Raw genomic sequence first — 19214 nt, forward strand, 5'->3', positions numbered from 1 at the left:
ATGCAATGGATGTAGAGAGGTGCGTGTCAGACGATGAGGTCATTGTGTAATTGTTTTTGAAGACAATGGCAGCATAGGGAAATAGAGGCGGTCTGGCGTGGATGATGGATGTCATGGTGGTTTAGTCTGGCGGATCATCCGGAGATATCCTGGTTGCACATTGCTGTGTACTCTGTAGGTAGGGGTACTATGGTAGGTAAGTAGTACGTAAATAAGCAAGGTATTGTGAGTTGGACGACAGAGGGAGGATACAGTACTGCAAAGTAAAGTCAGCATGGACAATTTGCCTCTTCTTTACATCTCTAATCGTCTCCTTTGGCCAATTAGGCGGCCGACCGTCAGCCTTGCAATCTTACTGTAGCGCAAGTTATTTCTGTCCAGGGCAGCCAAACACACAGCCACAAGTGGGCCAAGTCCGCTGCCTCCCGGGAGGGAGGGGAAGATCAGAAACGCATGTCCCATTACTGGGATGAATGTGCGCGAGCGTTCTACCGGTACAAATGATGATCGTGGTGGCTTAAGTACTACTATTATCCCTTGGTGCATTCCTCGCCTTCGCCTCGCTCCCTTCCTCGACATTGGATCCCATCTTACCAGTTACTGTTGTGGTGAGGCCTTTTGTTGGGGGAACGCACGACTGTTTTATTCTGGAAATACAAGGAGGACGATGAAGTATACGTTGATTGTCGCGGCTGCGTCGACGCTGTCAGGGTTAGCGAGCGGTATGTTGTTGTCTTTTGCTGTGGGTGGATGTTTTCTGCAGGAACCATGGTCACCATCACCACCACCACCACCACCACCACCACTACTACCACCATTACCACCGGCGACTTCCTTGAACACACCAACGACAGACAGACAGAGTAACTGACGACATTTCATCGTAGCTTCAGCCCTCGCACCCGCAGAGCCCAGGAGCGAAAAGCGCGCCTCACCCCAGGCACCCAACGGCTATGCACCCGCCGAGGTCGACTGCCCGTCGACGCGCCCCAGCATTCGCTCTGCCGGCAGTCTATCGCAGGCAGAAAGCCAATGGCTGCAGACACGCCGCCCCAACACGGTCGCCCCCATGCGCGAATTGCTCGAGCGCGCCAACATCACGGGCTTCGACGTGGGCGCCTACATGGACCGCCATGGCAGCAACACAACCGCCCTGCCCAACATCGCCCTCTCCTTCTCGGGCGGCGGCTACCGAGCCTTGCTCAACGGTGCTGGCGCCCTCGCGGCCTTTGACAGCCGCACCACCAACGCAACCAACCCTGGCCAACTGGGCGGTCTGCTGCAGGCGGCCACCTACGTCTCTGCCCTCTCCGGCGGCGGCTGGCTGATTGGCAGCATCTTCGCCAACAACTTCACCTCGGTCCAGGACATAGTCAACAACGACGACATCTGGCAGTTCCAAAACTCCTTGTTCCAGGGCCCGCCCACGGGCGAGATCCGGCTTCTCTCCACGGCCGACTACTTCTCCAACGTGGTCGACACAGTCAGAGACAAGGTCAACTCGCCCGCCGGCGACTTCAACTCGTCCATCACCGACTACTACGGCCGCGCCCTGTCCTTCCAGCTCATCAATGCCAGCAACGGCGCGCCCGCCTACACCTACTCCTCGATCCAGGACGACGCCGAATTCGCCAATGGCAACGCCCCGATGCCCATCCTCGTGGCCGACGAGCGCGCCCCAGGCAACATCATCATCTCCCTCAACGCAACCGTGTTTGAGTTCAACCCGTTTGAAATGGGCTCCCATGATCCTACGACGTACGGGTTTGCCCCGCTCAGGTACATTGGCTCCAACTTTTCCGCCGGTGAGCTCCCCCAGAGCCAGGGCTGCGTGGCAGGCTTCGACAACCTCGGTTTCATCATGGGGACTAGCAGTTCGCTCTTTAACCAGGCCTTCATCACCGCCTCCTCTTCCTCTACCTCGGGCGACTCGACTATTCTTAACAGTGCCATCACCTCCTTGTTGGGCGCCATTGGCCAGGACGCCAACGACATTGCTGATTACACGCCCAACCCGTTTCTGGGCTACCACAACGACACGAATCCAAGTGCGGGCAACCAGCGTCTGACTCTGGTCGATGGTGGTTCTGATCTTCAGAACATTCCTCTGAATCCCGTCATCCAGCCCATGCGTCAAGTCGACGTCATCTTTGCAATTGACTCGTCTGCCGATACGATAGAGGACAGCCACCCGTCCAAGAATTGGCCCAATGGCACTTCGCTCGTGGCAACGTACCAGCGTGCCAATACGGACATTATGAACAGGACCTCGTTCCCCTATGTACCCGGCCAGGACACATTTGTCGCACTCGGCCTGAACAACCGCCCCGCCTTCTTTGGATGCAACAGCAGCAATGTGACCGAGGGCGACAACATCCCACCGCTCATCGTCTACTTGCCCAACTCTCCTTATGTGTTTTGGTCCAACACGTCGACTCTTGACAAGCTAGACTACACGCTCGAAGAGCGCAGTGGGATGATTCGCAATGGATACAACGTGGCGACGCAAGGCAATTCGACGCGCGAGGGCGCATCCAACTGGCCGACTTGTGTCGGCTGCGCGATTCTGTCTAGGAGTCTGGAGCGCAACGGCGAAAGCGTGCCGGAGGTGTGCCAGCAGTGCTTCAGCCAATATTGCTGGAATGGGACCGTGGTGGAGACGTCGCCGCCTTATACGCCTGAACTCGTGCTTGGGGAAGTGAATACAGCGGCCAACAGTGGTAGCGGTACACTTGTGCCCAGAGCTTTTGGTATGGGCCTTGCAGCGGCTGTGGCTATGACTTTGGCAATGTAGACCTTTTTATTGTTTCTCTCTTCTTTCTTGTTCATGGCGAAGTTTTGGGGGTTTGGGTTTGGTTCTGGTTTGCTATGGATTTGCATAGGATGGATTGAATACGGACTGGATACAGTATGCATGTAGCCGTCTCTGCTGGGCGTACAATGGTTGTGGTAGGAGTTGTACGGTCGGGGCAAATAGGGCTAGATTGACATGGCGGATGGGCTCGGGCTGCTATCATTGGGCCCGTGCATAGCTAGGGAGTGGATATGTATATTGATAACGATGCAGGACTTTCAGCTTTACCTACTCTTATTGCCCGTGGTGAAAAGTAGCACCATCCGACCACGAACCGCAGTGTTAGCCTACCGTTCTATGATTTCATGCGGGGAAATCTTTGGCCTGTCTCCAGTCTCCAGCATGAATGCTAGTAGTACCCTGTCTGCATGATAGATGGTTACTTCCCCTTCACTCCAGTTCCCTGCTGTACTGTGGGTTACCTAGGGCTGCAGCGTGTGATGGGGCCAGCAAGAAGAGATGGCGATTGGTGGAGGGAGGTGAAGGAGGAGCCAGTCCAGTCTCAGCTCGAGGTAGCGGTCACAATACCTAGGCAGCCTCGAGTTCCAGATGAAGGATATGTCAGAGGGGAGCAAGGCGTGCCGTCCAGCTAACAGCTGCTAGCCGTGGTCCTGGGCAAAGTGGAGTGGGACTGGCAGTCGGCCCGATTGTTGGCGTAACTGTCTTGCTCGCTGGTTTATCCTCCGTATGGTACACACACCCACACCCACAGCACATGTAGTCGACGAGCCAGAGCAGCGGGCGAACACCGGAGGCTCTTCCGTCTGTATGTAGTGCTTAGGGCTCGCCAGCGAATCCTTGCATTGGGGGGTGGGCCTGAGAGCCCGCCCCTTCCTCCCGTTGGCATGCTTTTCCCCACACACTGAAAAAGCAGTGCCTTAGTACGTTACATGGTCTTGGGCTTCGCACGCAGCGGACCGAGTAGCCAAATACTGCGGCGGCTTTGGCCCTTGCCCTGCCCGTTTTGGGAGCGCCTAAGATCCCCCCCCCCAAGGGCTGCCTATCCACAGCTATCAATCCTCGACTGACTCTTGCCCGTCCGACATAGTTTACAGCTCACGAGTCACCCACCGATGACGTCGACGTCATTCTAGTGCCGCCATACCATATCGTCATCCTCGCGGCTTGCCTCTCCTCTCCCGTCCCTGTGGAAAGCCCACTGCTGACGGACAATGGCCAACTTTCGCCCCCTCCAGCCGGCCCCCATGGACCAGGAGGCTCCTGTGCAGCCACAGTCCAGCTCGATGATGCCCCAAAAGCCCAAACGCACGGTAACGCTGGGGGCGTGTGTGGCTTGTCGGAAGAGAAAGTCAAAGTGCGATGGCAAGCGCCCCGTGTGCACATGCTGCGGCCAGAAAGAGACGGATTGCATCTATGAACTCGGTCCCAATGAGAAGCCCTCCCAGGCCATGAAGCGAAAGAATGAGGAGATGCAGGGCGAGCTGTCCAACTTGCGTCAGCTCTATGACTTTCTTCGACTGCGTCCAGAGCAAGACGCCATGGAGATTCTCCGCCGTATACGAGACAGTCCGGCAGAGAGCTCTCCGTCTCAACGCATTCAGGAGTTGGCTAATTTCATCCGTCATGGGAATCTGCTCAATCAACAAGAAGAAGAACAACAACAACAGCAACAGCAACAGCAACAGCAACAGCAACATGAACAACATCAGCAGCACCAAGGATATCAACAACAACAACAACAACAACATCGACAAGAACAAAGTCACACGTCACCTCCTCGCTTTCCTCACGAACATGGGCAATCCGTCACTTTGCCATCGCTACGTCTGGCTTTGGACTCGCCCAGCAATCTCAACTCCCACAGCCTACCCTTTCCCGGCATTTTATCCATGGGTGTCCATGGCCCTCCTAGCCAAAGGAGAAGAATTGCCTCGGACGCCGATGTCTCCGCTCGGTACGTGTACTTTTGGAATCGCACGTGCAGTTTTGACCAACGCCAGCTCAGGTAGTGCACGTGCTGTCCCCCCACCCACCTCCCTCGAGGCCATTTTATCTCCCTCCCCATCGACTGCTTCGGATGACTTGACGTCAGATCCGCGGCTTCAATACATTCGTCATTGGACGAATGTGACGTCTGATAGCCATGTGCTCGTCTCCCTCATGTCCGCTTGGACTTCATGTGAGTATAGCTACTACCACTATCTAGACCGGGAGTGTTTCCTCGACGACATGGCGAGTGGACGAACGGATTTCTGCTCGCCGCTCCTCGTCAATTCCCTGCTTGCTTCTGCCTGCGTATGTATAGACTGTGAGCCCAAGGCACTCAAAGGTTTGTTGCCTTTGAAAGCCATCATTCGCTAAGTCAGCAACAGTTCCATTCCCCGGTAGTGAAGGATCGAGAGAAACCCTTCTCCGACACCTCATTGACGACTCTGTTTTATAGAGAAGCCCGCCGACTTTGGGACACTGAAGAAGGCTATGACAGCTTGACAAAGCTACAAGCTGGTATCTGTTTGTGTGAGTGAAGTCCTTTTAGCAGCTAATCGCAGCGCAGAGGCTCCCAACAGGGAAGATGGGATTTGCTAACCATGAGCTGCTCATAGTCCTTGTCCTGGGAAAACACGGCCGCGATAAGGTCGGCTATACCTTCCTCGAGGAGGCTTGTCGAATCGCTCGCCACATGAACCTCTTCGCCAGCGAATCAGCAGTCACCGGCCAAGATGGTTCCCATGTGTCTCAAGATAGGTGGGAAAGGGTGCGCGCCGTGACCGCCTGGGCGCTGTTCAATTTTCAGCTGCAAGTCCACCCCGGTCTTGAGTGAGATTGGAAAAGACGACTGACGCGACGTATAGGGCCATGTCCTTCATCTACGCATTTCCCGTGATGATCAACCGACCGCCATGTATTGCGGTGCCTTGTTGTGAAGATGCCAGCAGCACAGGTACAACCGCTCGTCGAGACCGTCACAGTGCACACCTAACATTTCTGCAAGCTCTGTTCCGATGGGAATGTGCGAAATATGTCATCATCCTCGACTGCGTCGACATCATATTAGGAGATGGGAAGAAGGATGGAAGTGCAGCCCAGAGGTGGGAAGAGATGGAGAGGTGCCACGGTCGGCTGACGCAATGGTGGAAAGGCCGGTCGAAGGATTTAGATGCTGATCTCATGCCGACCCGAGAGAATCTGCTCTGCGCGTAAGTGAAGCGGATCGGAAACGGGATCCCGGCTCGATTGTTAATGGAATGTAGGATGATGTATCACGTCCACATCATCAACCTCTTCCGGCCGGCCCTGCAGCGCGAGGGCGCGTCGACGGCAGTGCAGCCCAAGGCTTATTACGACCACGCACGATCGGTGACGGTGGCCGCTGTCCAGGAGATTCACCGATTATTGGCTCTCCAGCAGGTCCGGCACGGTTGGATGGATTCCATAACGCTCGTGCTGCACCCAATCACAGTGGCGAGCTTCGGGACCCTCGAGGAAATCTCGCGCGCCAACATGGATGCCAGATCGAGGTCGCTAGACGGCAGTGAATTGTACCAGGGCTTACGTACCTGTCTGCGTGCTCTGGCCAGCCTCACGAGTTATAGCTATTACGCGCAGCCCTTGTTCCGCCTGCTCACGTCCAAATGTCAGCGGCTGGGAATCAGGCTGCCGAGCGAGGTGCGGGCGACGCTGGAGGGGTACATGACGGACGAGTGGACACGGAACGCGGCGGCGTTGGTGAGCAGTCGGTATATCCCAGACACGCATACGGCGGCGAGGGATGCAGAGAGCGCGAGAATGGACGCGGTGATTTCCAGCTGGGAGGCCCTTTCGCTCGATGGCACGGGTAAGGCAAAGGGAGGTGGACAATGGGCGTGAATCCAGGTTTGGCTGCTCCCAGTCCTGCTGCTGCTGCTGCTGCTGTGCAATGAGTTGATGATCAACCCACCCCTACCCTACCCTATCCCATCTTTACCAGATCCATCATCCCATTGCCTCTCTCCCCACTCTGCATCCGCTGCCAGAATGCATCCTGTTGCACAAACCCGCCCAAAGAGAGCTGGCGCACAACGGCACGGCACGGCATCGCCTCGGTCATTCCCTCGGCCGCCCTCGTCTTCTTCTTCTTCTTTTTGCTCTTCCTTTTTCTTTCTTTCAGCCACGGCTCTTGAGGGTTTGCGCGGCTAGATAGGTAGCCTAGCCTGGGATCGTATACTTGCCATGGTTTTGCATGCCCCACTTGTCTGTTTGCCATGCTGGCTTGATGTGGTTAGCGGGGGGGGTTTTAGGGTGCATGGGGATGCAAGGGGGTTAAGCGGGCGGGTGTTGTGCCGTTGTGCCGTTGTGCTGTTGTGCTGTTGTGCTGTATTGTGCTGTATGGTGCTGTATGGTGCTGTATTGTGCTGTATTGCGCTGTGTTGTGCTGTGTTGTGCTGTATTGTACAGAAAACTATCGTGTTTTTTTTTTTTTAATAAAAAACAGGCTGGTGTTGGCGTGCGGTGCCATCTCTCCGGTCAGACTGGATGGCACTCGACATCGCCTCGGTCTGTACTGTATTATCCATACCCATACCCATACTTGGCCATACCTGCTTATGTTCCTTGTACCCGTATGTACCAAACCCCCAATCCATCCCACCCTTTACCGGACAACTTTTCCCGCGCTTACTCTCTCTCTCTCTCTCTCTCTCTCTCTCTCTCTCTTCTCTACGGCCATCGTGTCTAGCGTCCTGTGCTGTGAGTGCGGACCTCAAGACGCGGCTTTGTGATTCGATGGGCGGGGGGCGGGGGCGCTCGGGGAAAGTTGCTGTTCTTGCGTTGGGTGGTGGGAGGGCGCTGGGCATGGGGTAGGATGGGTAGGGTAGAGTAGGGAGCTGGCTGGGGTGGCATGTGTGCATACATGATATAGGGTGTCGACTTCAGCGGGAGTCTTGTGTGCTGGGGTTTGGCTAGCTGGCTGGATTGTGGTGGTTGTGCAGGATGGGCATGGGCGGAGGGTGTTGCGATGGCTCATGTGTGCTGGTGACTCGGGGTAGGCATGTCATGTCATGTTGGTGATGGATGCGCTGTTGGGCGACATCAGGCGGCCCATCCGTACTGTCGTGTCTCTGCTGTCTATCCGGTCCTCTTGGATGCCGTGATGATGGTAGCGATGGTGTTTTCGACTTGACGGATCATGGAGAAGGCCAAGGGTGTGTACTCTAAGAATGGCCTCTTGGTGGAAGCCTGGATGTATGACGTAGACAATCGACATGACGGCAATCATCCATCGATGTGATGAAGAGTATATGCCATTTGATAGATCCTACTCGATAGCATACCCCCAACCACGTTGGGATGCAGCCATATCCACGGCTGATCTCAACACTACAGCCCGTTGCACCAACCGTAGCGCGTCCAAACCAACCAACCCCCTGCGCGCCTGCAAAACACTAGGAACATAGAGTACTCTACTCTACTCATGCACCCACGAACGGCAAGCTGACAAAACAGGTTCTCCTCCATCAGCCCCGAATCACAGGCTTACCTCTCTCTCTCGAGCCTGTTTTGGCCCCAAGCAACTCACTCCACCCACCTGCCCATTTCAATGCCCAATCCAATACCCAAACTCGCCCGCCCGCCCCGCTCACACACCCCAGTGGCACCCGCCCAGCCTCACAACCCCCTCGCCCTCGTCCTCCTCTTCGTCCTCGTCCTCCTCTTCGTCCTCTCTAGAGTACACCTACTAGGAGTACCTAGAAGTACCCATCCCCCACCCTCCACCCTCTCCTTCCACATGCACCCTCGCACACGCCCTAGTCCGCATGCACACCTGTCCAGCCCAGGCGTTGGTCTATGCATTGCGCCGGAGGCCTTCCGCTGGGTTTTCCCTTGCCTGCGCACCGCACCCCGTTTGCCATTTTGGCATCTGGCATGCCTGTGTGCGTGGACGGTGTGCACTGGCGCACGCATGCTCGGTACTCTATGCCCATGTTACCAGTGTAGGTACTCTCCTCTGGTACGCTAGGTACACCGGCCAAGGACGCCGGAGCTGCGCGCGCCGGGCTGAGCACGTTGGCCCGTCAGTTGTTGCGTGGTGTAGTACTCTAGATCGTACGGGCAATACCACCCAAGGTAGGAATCTCTCTTCCTCTAGGTCTGAGCTTGAACAGGCTTGGATGGAAGGCTTTCAGCTAAGCTACAGACTTTTGAGTAGAGTACACAAAGGCAGGCTACTTTGCTCATCATCGCGCATACACCAGTCAACTATCAAATCTCGCCGTCATTCCCTCGAGTCCACTTCCCCCCACACCTCACCACTCTAGATCGCGCTTCCAGGTAGATGACAAAAGGCGGATTTTTCTTTTTCCATTTTCTACTACATTCACGTGTCGTTCCGCTCCCAATTGGTCCCATGATGGCTATCGTGTCTTCCACTGCTTCGCCACGGGGGCACATGCGACGCTCAGATTGTCTTTCACCGGTGCTGACCGACACCGAGAAGTATTTCCTGACATTCGCCTTCCTGGAGCATTCTTCATAACTCATAGTCTCACAAAGGCCCACTGGGCCAGACTCGATAGTAGTCAAACGGAAGAAGCATTCGTATCATACCAACCTCTATCGGATCAATACTATTCTCGTCAAATACACATCTACTCTTCGTAAAACACCACGGATTTCCTCGCAGCAATCCCAGGATACCCATGAAAATCTCAGCCACGGGCTGCTGCGGTCCCGAAACTTCAATGCAAAAACGTCTGTGGCATAGCCTGAGAAGCACGCGTCCCACTCCGCCCACTCCCCGCATCACCCTCACTCGTCCTCCCCAAAGATCCACCCAAAATGTGCCCCGCACCTGCCTGTCTCACCAGCTCAATCTCATCCTCCTCCTCGCATTTACTCTCCACCCTCGTCTCCATTGTCTTTGTGATGCCCGTGCCTCCAAACGTCGACAATCCATACCCAGCACTGACTCTCGCATGCTTTGACCTGTTTGCCAGCCGATTGGGCGTGTTGGGTGTGTCGTAGTGTTCGTATTTGGACTCGGCTTGCGTCGAGCCGAAGCAGCGCGGGAATAGGCCGGCGAGGAAACGGCGGAGAGCGGGCATGCAGATGCAGAATACGCTGACGTAGGCTTCGAGGACGGACCAGTAGGCTGTGGGGACGTTGTCGTATGTTGGGTTTGTGGAATTGGCAAATGTCACGAGGGACTGGAGGCGGATTATGGAGACGATGGTGGTACTGTGGGCAGACATCAGTGCCAACTAATGGGAGAGTAAATGGAAGAGTGAGGGAGAACTTACAAGGCCCCGATGCTGAACATCATGATGATATAAACCTTCTTCTTCGTGCTCAGCGAAAGACGCAACAATTGCGGTATCGGGGCCGCGATGATGATGACATCCAAGATGATGTTGATGCCAGCATTCACCCAGGCAAAAATATGAAAATTGATACACTTTCCCTCGTGCTCGCCGTCCCAGCTCTCCCAGATATACGAGATGGGCGTGCAATTGAACAGGCAAACAAGCGTGAAGGCCGTTCCGCAAGCGGCAGATGCTCCGATGAGCATGTACACGATGCGTCGAAACTCCTGGGCGGGAAAGATGCGCAGCAGGAAGAAAAGAAACGACAGTTTGGTGAAGGCGAGGGCGGGGAAGTAGAAGATTTCGGTAAGCCAAGTGAACTGGGCACGGTCAGTGCAAGATTCTCTCACCATGGCTCCCAATGCTTCGCACTCACCTGAACAATGCGATAGATTTGCTCCCCCGGAATCGTCCAGATGTCTTTTCCAAACCCGTCGGCGGCCATGAAGAACTCGAGGATACCCATTGGAAGTGCGGCGATCATGGCAGCCATGGCGAAGACGTCGTCAAGTGCAATGTTGCGGCCGGCAAGACCGATGCGGAATATGACAGAGAGGAGAGCTATGCCTCCTGAGACACCAGTCACAATCGGCGTGATATGTGTAATGTCTCGAGCGACCTGTCCGCACCTAGTATGCGAGGCATTCTGAGCGGCTGCAGAGCAGTCAGCATTGAATACCGACCGGTCGAGCACGGGTTGAGAGGTTGCACTTACCCAATGTTTCAAGCACCGTGCAGGTGGATATCAAGCATCCTTGGAGACCTCCTATAAATGTCGGACTTGTGCATATACATGTGAGATTCGTAGCTGCGCAGATATCTTGTGCCTTCAAAGTAGACTCTAGACATTGGGTAGCACACAATGGCATCTCTTGTGCGAATGACGCGGGACATAGTAGAGCGACGAGGAGCAACCAAGTACTCATCCCCACGAGCTTCTTCATAATGTGCGCCTATGCAAGATGGAGGAGGATCGAGGAGCGACAAAGAGGTTGAGTCGAGAAGCGCCGCAACAGTGGCGGCACATGGCCACCATCTAAACCGTCTTGAATCGACAGAGAATCGCAGAAATCTCTCTTCAGCTAGTCCGGTAAGGAACCTATGGCCAGAATGGTTTCCACCAAATATGGGTACGAACATGCAACGAACAAACGAACAAACGACATTGGTCCTTGCATTACCATCATGGTGCGGCCCCACGGGGCCTCACACTTGCAAGAATCCGTACGGTATGCCGCGCTGTCTCAAACGTCAGGAAGTCAACAGTCGGCGTTTGATGTAATGCGTGGACGGGATCGAAGCCAGAGATAGCAGCCAGGATTGTCACCGCGAGATGCTTATTTAGGAATCAATATGCGATGGCTTCTCCGAAGCTTGTTCGTACTCTAGGTAGGCCATGAGTTGCCCCTTGTCCTCTTGTAAACTGCAGGATTCTGTTCCTAGGTGATAGGACGGGGAAGGCAGGTCTCGCGTGTTGGACGTGAAGGGTTTCGGAAGGTTTTCAGCCCATTGCTAATCCCGACGGCATCGTAGCCGGTCAGGGTAAGGTTGGGGACGGGGGGCCCGCGGGTAGGTAGGTAACTGGACCCAAGTCGGTGGAAGCGAGGGTCAGCCCACCTCAGCACCTTTGGACCACCGTAACCGCCAGATACTGACGAGGATCCTGATGCCGGCGGATTGCTTTCTCAGTCCGAGGGTAACATTTGGGCTCTGCCCGCTCCCAGGAGTGCCCACGATCGGATGCAATATAGCCGGTCTGCTGTTTGCTGCCGTCTCGAGTTGTTTGAAGTCAAGGTGCAGCTAGACGAGTCCGTATGATGCCCCCCTATTGTATCTCGCTGAAACTTCCCACCCAGGCTTGAAGCATCGAAATCGAGCAATCATGTGGACGAGATCGAAAATCTGGCAGAGACCCAGTGTGAAACAGACCCACACCCACGCTGGCGATCATCAACGCGTGGAGAGACGTAAACTCAGACGGGAGATGCTCAAGCTACCAGTCAAGCCACACCAATGAATACCGCTTCTGTGGGAGGGACAATCTGAATACCTGCAAGACATGAAGATGAAGAGTAGGCAGCATGTGTCAGCTCAGTCGAACTTGACAGTTTTCGACAAGTCCTCCGGAATTCAGCGTCCACTGTCGACAAAGGACCATGCACAACTGTCTTCTATACGGCATCCACTTCACACTGTGCATAGCGGAGTCGGCGTCGTTTGTTACTATCGTAAACAGCGCAGGCACATGGTGTGATGACAGGTATGAAATTGATTGAAGAAAGAATCTCCTGACAACAGCCCCGGCTATAAACTTTGACAAGGTACCATATCGGAGCTAAGTCCTAATACGGTAGTCCCCTATGGTGACCACCACCCAACCACTACTGCAGTTTGCTTCCTCCCGACAATTCGTTGCCTGGAACCCTTTATTGTTTTTGGCGGGGCTTGCACATGAGCGGAGCTTGCATACGAGATTCACATACCTGATATGGCGGGCACCGTCCCCCTCCCCCGTGCAACTGTTTTATGTCTGGGGGAGGGAAAAGGTCCATGAGCGTTTACAGGCTGTTCTTCATCTTTCCCACTACACAGTGGTAGGTGAGAAGCGGATTTGACATTCATCATGGCCGTATTTCCAGAGACCGGCTTGTACTTCCCTGCCTCTACTTGGCTCACAACCATTATCCCAGCTGCAATTCTCCTATACTGGACCGCATGGCTCATCTACACCCGCACCCTCCACCCCCTCGCCTCCATCCCCGGCCCCTTCTGGGCCTCTCTCTCTCGAACATGGTACATGTACCGCATCTACGCCGGCGACATGCACGACGTCCAGCGCCGTCTGCACGAGCGCTACGGACCCATTGTGCGCCTCGCTCCGGACGAGGTGTCCACCACAGATGTCTCCGCGATACCAAAGATCTACCGACACCAGCGACCGCTTCGCAAGACCGATTTCTACGCCGTCTGGGGCGGGTCGAGCATCAGCAAGCAGCTGGACACTTTTTCGCAGCCGGATGAGCGGCTGCATAGCAATTATCGGCGTATTGTGAATCCAGTGTATACGCTCAGTAATGTGTTGAATAGCGAGGTGTACATCAACAAGGTATCTGCGCTGTTCGTCAAGCGACTGGGAGAATTTGCAGATCGCAAAGAGACTATTGATCTGGGGCAATGGCTGCAGATGTATGCGTTTGATGTCATTGGTGAGATCTTCTTTGGCGACATGTTTGGCTTTTTGGAGAAGAGTGAAGACCATGGTGCCATCATTGCCTCGCTCGACGCCCTGATGCCCATCCTCTGCGTCTCAGCAATCGCACCTACCTATCTCCGCCCACTCATCATGGGCTCTGCCATCGTCGTCCCAGCCGTGTTAAACGCCGTAAAAGGCCTGGACGGGATCCGCAAAGCCGCCATAACAGCGACACGCAAGCGAATGCAGGAGAACGCAGAGGGAGTCGAGCATCGCAACGACATGTTACAACAGCTCTTCAACATCGTACACGACAAGGGCGAAAAAGTAAACTTCACCTCGGACGAAGTCACACTCGAAGCCTACGTCGCCATGTACGTTGCCACCCCCTATCCCACCCCCACCCCATCACTGACACAAAACCTCCCAGGTTCGCAGGCTCAGACACCACCGCCATCGCCTTCCGCACCACCTTCTACCACCTCGCACGCAACCGCACCGCGCTCGCCAAAGCCCAAGCCGAAATCGACACGGCCCTCGCATCCAACCGTCTCAGCTCACCCATCACCTACGCCGAGACAACGACAAAGCTGCCATACACATGCGCTTGCATCAAGGAAGCCATGCGTCTGCACCCCAGCGTCGGCCTCAGCATGCAGCGTCACGCACCTGCAGAAGGCATCCAGCTCGCCGGGAAATTCATCCCGGCTGGCTACCGTATCGGGCTGAATCCAGCAGTTGTGCACCATGACAAGACCATTTTCGGGGACGATGCCGACGCTTTTAGGCCTGAGCGATGGCTCGTCAGTGACGAGGCGTGCAAGGCAATGGAGAGGAATTTACTCCTTTTTGGGGCCGGGACGCGGACGTGTATTGGCAAGAATGTAAGTACCATTTGTTCCAATTCTGTGGGTTTGATCGGGGGGGGGGGGGGGGTTGAAAGATTCACGTTACTGATGTTTTTCTGTGTTTAGATATCGCTGGTAGAGTTGCATACGCTTGTGCCCGAGATGCTGCGATATTTCGACTTTGAGATGGCGCATCATCGGCCGTGGAAAACGGCGAATCGGTGGTTCAACAAACAGACGGATCTTCTTGTGCGTGTGGCGCGGAGGTGAGGAGTGATGATGCGTGTGGTTGGTGTGGAAGACGTTGGAATTGGGTCATGGAGGGCCGTGCAGCAGTAGCATGCGGTATTCCCTTTTTTAACTGGATCATACCTATCCTCTTCATGTGATTTGGTGAAGTACATATATCCTTTGACTTGAGATGATGAGCTAACAAGTTTTGGATAAAAAAATGCGAGTGTAGTTGGCATTGCAAGATTGACATGTTGCAATATTTGGCCGTCTCACTTACAATCTACATTAGCCATCCGTTTCCAAAAAAAAAGAGTTCTAATTGTTCAGACTCCCTCTATTATGCTGAGCCCTTGATCTAGTAGTATATCTATAGCTTACTCTTTCCTGATTTATCTGCGCCACCCTCCTCAACCCACAGACTCTGGGTCTGCTTCATGGTTTCTAGAGCCTCACGCTCGATACGGCGGAGCAATTCCTCGTTGGTGGGGATATCGTGAATGAGGCCAATGACTTGACCCGCTGTCCAGACCTACGAATTTTTCATCAGCATACTCATCTCCCCCCTTTCGTAACGAAAGAAAAAAGAAAACGAAGGTAGTCAAAAAAACTTACACCAAAATCCGGATCCCCATTCAAAAACACCTGTCTCCCCCTCTTCCCACTCACATACTCAGCCACCTCCTCAAACTTGCCCGTCGGACTCGTCTTCTCCACCTCGACCGCCTTGAGCGCCACCTTGTTCGCAAACAACCGACTTGTATTCTTCCACCGCCGCAGCACCAGCGTCGTATCCGTCTCCTGCGCCTCGACAATGCTCCGCTTGATATTCTCGTGAATCGGGGCTTCGACGGTGCACATGAAGCGCGTGCCCATATTGATACCGCAGGCGCCGAGGGCCAGTGCCGCCGCAAGGCCCTGGCCGTCTGCGAACCCGCCAGAGGCGATAAAGGGAATGCCGAGGGATTGGCGGGCGCGCGAGAGCAGGATGAAGTTTGTAATGTCTGTTTCGCCAACGTGGCCGGCGCACTCGAAGCCGTCGATGGAGAGGAAGTCGACGCCGAGTTTGATGGCGGATTGGGCGTGGCGGATGGTGGTGCATTTGTGGAGGATGGTGGTGCCTGCGGCTTTGAGCTGTTTGATTATCGGGCCCGGGTTGTTGCCTGCCGTTTCCACGATGCGCACTTTTTCGTCGATGATGACGCGTGCGTAGGCGGCGTAGTCGGGGGGCACCATGGCGGGGAGGAAGGTGAGGTTTACGCCAAACGGGTTCTTGGTCATTGTGCGGCAGCGGCGGATCTCTTTGCGGAGGTCTTCGGGGGTCGGTTGGGTGAGGGCTGTGAGCTGTGTTCGTCCATGGTGAGCAGGCTGGAGACTGTGGGAGAGTGGTTTGTGGTGATGGGAGGATGGGAGGAAGAAGGAGGGGAAGACGTACAATTCCCAGACCTCCAGCATTGGATACGGCGGATGCAAGCTCAGCGTAGCCTACCCATTGCATGCCCCCTTGGACTATAGGCACTGTTCCATCCCATCAGTAACAAGGTCGCACGTGCTTAATGTCGACGTGTGAAGAAGGGTCAAGAGCATACCTCTAATGCCGAGGGCCTTTGTGAGCTCAGTATGGAAAGGCATATTTGACACTCTCTACCCCTTTTCTAACGAAATCGACAAAGAAGAAAAGATGACAGATAGAAAGTCTAGAGAAGACAAGTCTAGCAAAGGTAGTGAAGGCAATCTGAACCTCCAGCACGCGCTAACCTGCAGCCGTTGCGCGCATGTTCGTAACATGTGGGGAAAGCCGTGTACCGAGGCAACTCTGGGGAGACGCGACACCAAACGAGTATCCAGATCCGTGCAAGGCTTACTGTGGACATGGCCGTAGGTCTTGGCCAGATCTCGCATTCGCATGATTCGTTGCCAGTGAAGCGACTTGCCTGGTGACACCTGAGAACGCGGGACTTGCCGCTGGCCGGGGACGGCGTTTTCGGTAAATGCATAAAAGGTAAAGTAGCGGTAAAGCCAGAAAGGCAACAAGAGTGGAAAAAGCATACCTATTCCGCGGCTATCTCTGCAGTAACAGAAGCTCAAAAATATTGCAATACAAGAACAGAGAGCACCTATAGATGAGATAAGTGGCTCGCTCTGTATATGCCACTCAAATTGGAGTTTCAGGCATAGGCATCTACTCTCTGTCGTAGTGAAACTACCCAGCTTTTGGGGTAACCAAGCTGTGTTCAGCCACGATTTCCTGAATTGCTGGAAGCGCTGTTGTTACTTCACGACTGTCGTAAGGGCCACATCATTCATGTCAATGCGAATACAGATATTGTGATGCAGGGCCGGTCTTAGCTGTCTTGCAACATCAGCGACGCTGTCACATGCAGTTAGCTTCCAACCTTCACATCTCACCCTTTCCAACCCGGATCTTGACCTGGATCACACACAGTCACACACACTCATCTTCAACAAAATTATGCATTACTTTCATATCCACTTATCTTGCGGGCCAAAAAGAAAGAACCAGGAGCCACAACAACCGCGTACGCAAATGTGCCTTTACCCGTTTCCTCTGTCTGTCAATCCAACACCGTGAAGTCGTCGTAACCCCAACGACTCGAATGCTTCTTTTTATCGTGACAAGGGGGGGTTCCACCATCCGGAACCCCCGCCCTATAAAAAAACGTGGCAATTACAAGAAAGTATGAAATGGGTCGCCCCTTCCAGGAAAAAGGGAAATGTCATCTTGGTGAAATAGGGGTGTAGAAGCCGAAGTAGGCGGTAAGCATGGCTTCTGTTGTCGTGGATCTATCGAGGTGGAATCTGGCTCTGAAGATGCCAGAACCATACAAGCATCATGGCTTTGCTCAAGAAATTGTGGATGGGGATGCATCCGCCCGATTATGGTCGCGTTACTGTGGAGGATGGTCCTGCCCACAGCCAATTGTTTGGCGTATCGAATCGTCGCCCTCTTGCGCCACAACATGCGGAGCATCTGCAAAGTTAAACTTAGGCCTTGCGACTCCTGGTAGCACGTCCGTTGGGAGTACCGTTAGGTGAGGATCCTGTGGTAATGCCATTAGCAACGCCTACAACACGCGAAGTGGAGAGACGCCTGCGGGCTTCACCAACAGTCGGTACCTTCTCATCCTTCATCTCCACCAACGCGCTTGTAGCCCTGCGGCGGCCCTTGGGCACCGGCTTCTTGTACGTGGCGAAGTAGAAGGCGAGGAAGAGGAACAGGTACGACGTGATGATGCACATGCCAGCAATAGCAGCGAATTCCTCGCCTGCACATTTGCCAAAGTTGGGCATGTTTGGCCAGTAGGTGCTAGTGAAGTATGTGTAGGATGCGAAGTAGATGAAGCCTGGAGGGGTGTTAGCCGTCGGTAGCCAACTGCAAGACTTCTTGTAGGGGTTGCCTTACCGAGATCAAGAACGAATTGCACAATCTGGCCAACAGTAATGTACTTCTTCCACCAGATTCGGATGCCGCGTGCGCTCTGAAAGTAGTACCAGTACATGACGACGTGAACTGCCAAGTTCAAGGTGATGACGGGCCATGAGACAGGGGTGTGACCGAGCAACTGGGTGTAGCAGAGGAGAGCGGTCGCGCCATGATGGTAGGTGTGGAGGAAGGCTGGTTCAAGTTAGCTGCTGAGACTTTCTTTTTTTTTTTCTTGCTCTAGAGCTTGCGCAGTCTTACTCAAAGGCTTCTTCTTCAAAAACAGAAAACAGGTGTCAATCAGCTCGAGGAACTTGGTAAGGTAGTTGAGCTATGCAGGTCAGCATCGTTGAACCAATTTTTTGCGCGCGACCAGACCTACGTAGTACAAAATGACCAGCTTGTCAGTCCAGCCACCCTCGTGGTCGCAGATGGCGAAGAAAAGACCGTTGCGGGCGACCGTGGGAATCAATTGCTCGGCAAACAGGGCGAGCAGGATTCCGCTAATGGCCGTCAGGTAGAAATTGTGCACCTTGAAGAGGAAGTTGAGCTGGAAGGGTGCGCGCTCGCGCATAAGCTCTCGGCCGCCAAAGATGACGATGTAGTAGGTGATGATTGTGATGGCGCACGACTTGAACGTGGAGAGAGGCGTCTCTCCCTGGACGAAGCGGAAGTCCTGCGGCTTGTAGCCAGCGATGGGCTCGAAGACGCGCTCAAAGATGGGCCATAGCTCGAGGCCAAATGGGCGGTCGAGCGTCGGCACGCCGTAATGAATCCAGCCGGCACCCATGATGGCAAAGTAGGTACAAGGCCTTGCAATTGTATAGTTGTGTGAAGAGGGTTTGGTGTTGGTGAGCGACCGGGGACACTTGCGGAGAGAGAGAGAGAGAGAGAGAGAGAGAGAGAGAGAGAGAGATTTCCACCGTTCGCGGCCGAGCAAGCAGGGCAGCTAGCTATAGGGTAGTGGATAAACAAGGAAACCGCAGCACGAAGAGAGGAGGCGGCAGCGGCCAGAAGGAGCGACGACGAAGAAGAAGATTAAGAAGAAGAAGATTAAGAAGAAGAAGAAGAAGAAGAAGAAGAAGAAGGGGGATGTATGTGTGAAGAGGTCAATGGTAGAATGGTACAACAGTGCGGACGAGAATGTGTCAGAGGTTTTGAAGGGCCAACCCACCGATTGTTTTCCTAGTGCTCGTTGCGGAAAGGAGGTCGGAAATGAATGCTGGGGGGGGTCTTCCAAGGTTCCGCGACTCCCGTAGGCTGCGGCTGGTCCAGTGTGCTGCATCTGGGGTTAGCCCAACCTTGGAAGCTGCCATCTGTTTCGCTCCCAATTTGCTCGTCGGAAAAA

The 19214-nt window shown here is 54.3% G+C and overlaps 7 protein-coding genes across 7 annotated transcripts; 3 read left to right on the forward strand and 4 right to left on the reverse strand.

The window, feature by feature from the left end:
- Positions 1 to 667: 667 nt before the first annotated feature.
- On the forward strand, positions 668 to 2794 carry IAQ61_010053 (uncharacterized protein; the record flags this gene model as incomplete). The annotated part of the gene is made up of 2 exons (XM_003845143.1): positions 668 to 722; positions 888 to 2794. 2 exons carry the CDS (start codon positions 668 to 670, stop codon positions 2792 to 2794), a joined length of 1962 nt encoding a protein of 653 aa, XP_003845191.1.
- Positions 2795 to 3437: 643 nt separating this feature from the next.
- Positions 3438 to 6682, forward strand: IAQ61_010054 (uncharacterized protein; the record flags this gene model as incomplete). The annotated part of the gene is made up of 6 exons (XM_066098644.1): positions 3438 to 4769; positions 4816 to 5110; positions 5188 to 5332; positions 5419 to 5632; positions 5668 to 6012; positions 6067 to 6682. Exons 1-6 carry the CDS (start codon positions 4027 to 4029, stop codon positions 6680 to 6682), a joined length of 2358 nt encoding a protein of 785 aa, XP_065951471.1. The 5' UTR covers positions 3438 to 4026.
- An 82-nt stretch (positions 6683 to 6764) lies between these two features.
- On the reverse strand, positions 6765 to 7058 carry IAQ61_010055 (uncharacterized protein; the record flags this gene model as incomplete). Its single annotated transcript, XM_066098645.1, has 1 exon — positions 6765 to 7058. One exon carries the CDS (start codon positions 7056 to 7058, stop codon positions 6765 to 6767), a length of 294 nt encoding a protein of 97 aa, XP_065951472.1.
- A 2470-nt stretch (positions 7059 to 9528) lies between these two features.
- On the reverse strand, positions 9529 to 11250 carry IAQ61_010056 (uncharacterized protein; the record flags this gene model as incomplete). Its single annotated transcript, XM_066098646.1, has 4 exons — positions 9529 to 10027; positions 10090 to 10472; positions 10529 to 10806; positions 10884 to 11250. Coding segments are annotated over 4 exons (1527 nt in total), but the record flags the coding sequence as incomplete, so codon positions are not given.
- A 1525-nt stretch (positions 11251 to 12775) lies between these two features.
- Positions 12776 to 14463, forward strand: IAQ61_010057 (uncharacterized protein; the record flags this gene model as incomplete). The annotated part of the gene is made up of 3 exons (XM_066098647.1): positions 12776 to 13719; positions 13776 to 14229; positions 14320 to 14463. The coding sequence occupies 3 exons, from the start codon at positions 12776 to 12778 to the stop codon at positions 14461 to 14463; spliced, it is 1542 nt and encodes a 513-aa protein (XP_065951474.1).
- Positions 14464 to 14699: 236 nt separating this feature from the next.
- Positions 14700 to 16490, reverse strand: IAQ61_010058 (uncharacterized protein). The gene is made up of 4 exons (XM_066098648.1): positions 16014 to 16490; positions 15860 to 15942; positions 15040 to 15768; positions 14700 to 14956 (listed from the first exon to the last, which is right to left on the reverse strand). The coding sequence occupies exons 1-4, from the start codon at positions 16054 to 16056 to the stop codon at positions 14795 to 14797; spliced, it is 1017 nt and encodes a 338-aa protein (XP_065951475.1). The 5' UTR covers positions 16057 to 16490; the 3' UTR covers positions 14700 to 14794.
- A 393-nt stretch (positions 16491 to 16883) lies between these two features.
- IAQ61_010059 (uncharacterized protein) lies at positions 16884 to 19184 on the reverse strand. Its single transcript, XM_003845137.2, has 4 exons — positions 18249 to 19184; positions 18128 to 18197; positions 17849 to 18061; positions 16884 to 17789 (listed from the first exon to the last, which is right to left on the reverse strand). The coding sequence occupies exons 1-4, from the start codon at positions 18654 to 18656 to the stop codon at positions 17431 to 17433; spliced, it is 1050 nt and encodes a 349-aa protein (XP_003845185.1). The 5' UTR covers positions 18657 to 19184; the 3' UTR covers positions 16884 to 17430.
- Positions 19185 to 19214: the final 30 nt, after the last annotated feature.

The sequence above is a fragment of the Plenodomus lingam genome (assembly GCF_022343315.1).
Source record: "Plenodomus lingam strain CAN1 chromosome Unknown contig_7, whole genome shotgun sequence".
NCBI classification, from domain to species: domain Eukaryota; kingdom Fungi; phylum Ascomycota; class Dothideomycetes; order Pleosporales; family Leptosphaeriaceae; genus Plenodomus; species Plenodomus lingam.

Bases quoted from the DNA above. Each gene is read 5' to 3' on its own strand.
- IAQ61_010058 (XM_066098648.1), bottom strand. From the start codon at position 16,056: ATGCCTTTCCATACTGAGCTCACAAAGGCCCTCGGCATTAGAG. The intron at 15,943-16,013 runs GTATGCTCTTGA...GGGATGGAACAG, and splicing joins AAAGGCCCTCGGCATTAGAG to TGCCTATAGTCCAAGGGGGC. The intron at 15,769-15,859 runs GTACGTCTTCCC...GGACGAACACAG, and splicing joins ATGCTGGAGGTCTGGGAATT to CTCACAGCCCTCACCCAACC.
- IAQ61_010059 (XM_003845137.2), bottom strand. From the start codon at position 18,656: ATGGGTGCCGGCTGGATTCATTACGGCGTGCCGACGCTCGACCGCCCA. The intron at 18,198-18,248 runs GTAGGTCTGGTC...TGACCTGCATAG, and splicing joins AGCTGGTCATTTTGTACTAC to CTCAACTACCTTACCAAGTT. The intron at 17,790-17,848 runs GTAAGGCAACCC...ACACCCCTCCAG, and splicing joins GCAATTCGTTCTTGATCTCG to GCTTCATCTACTTCGCATCC.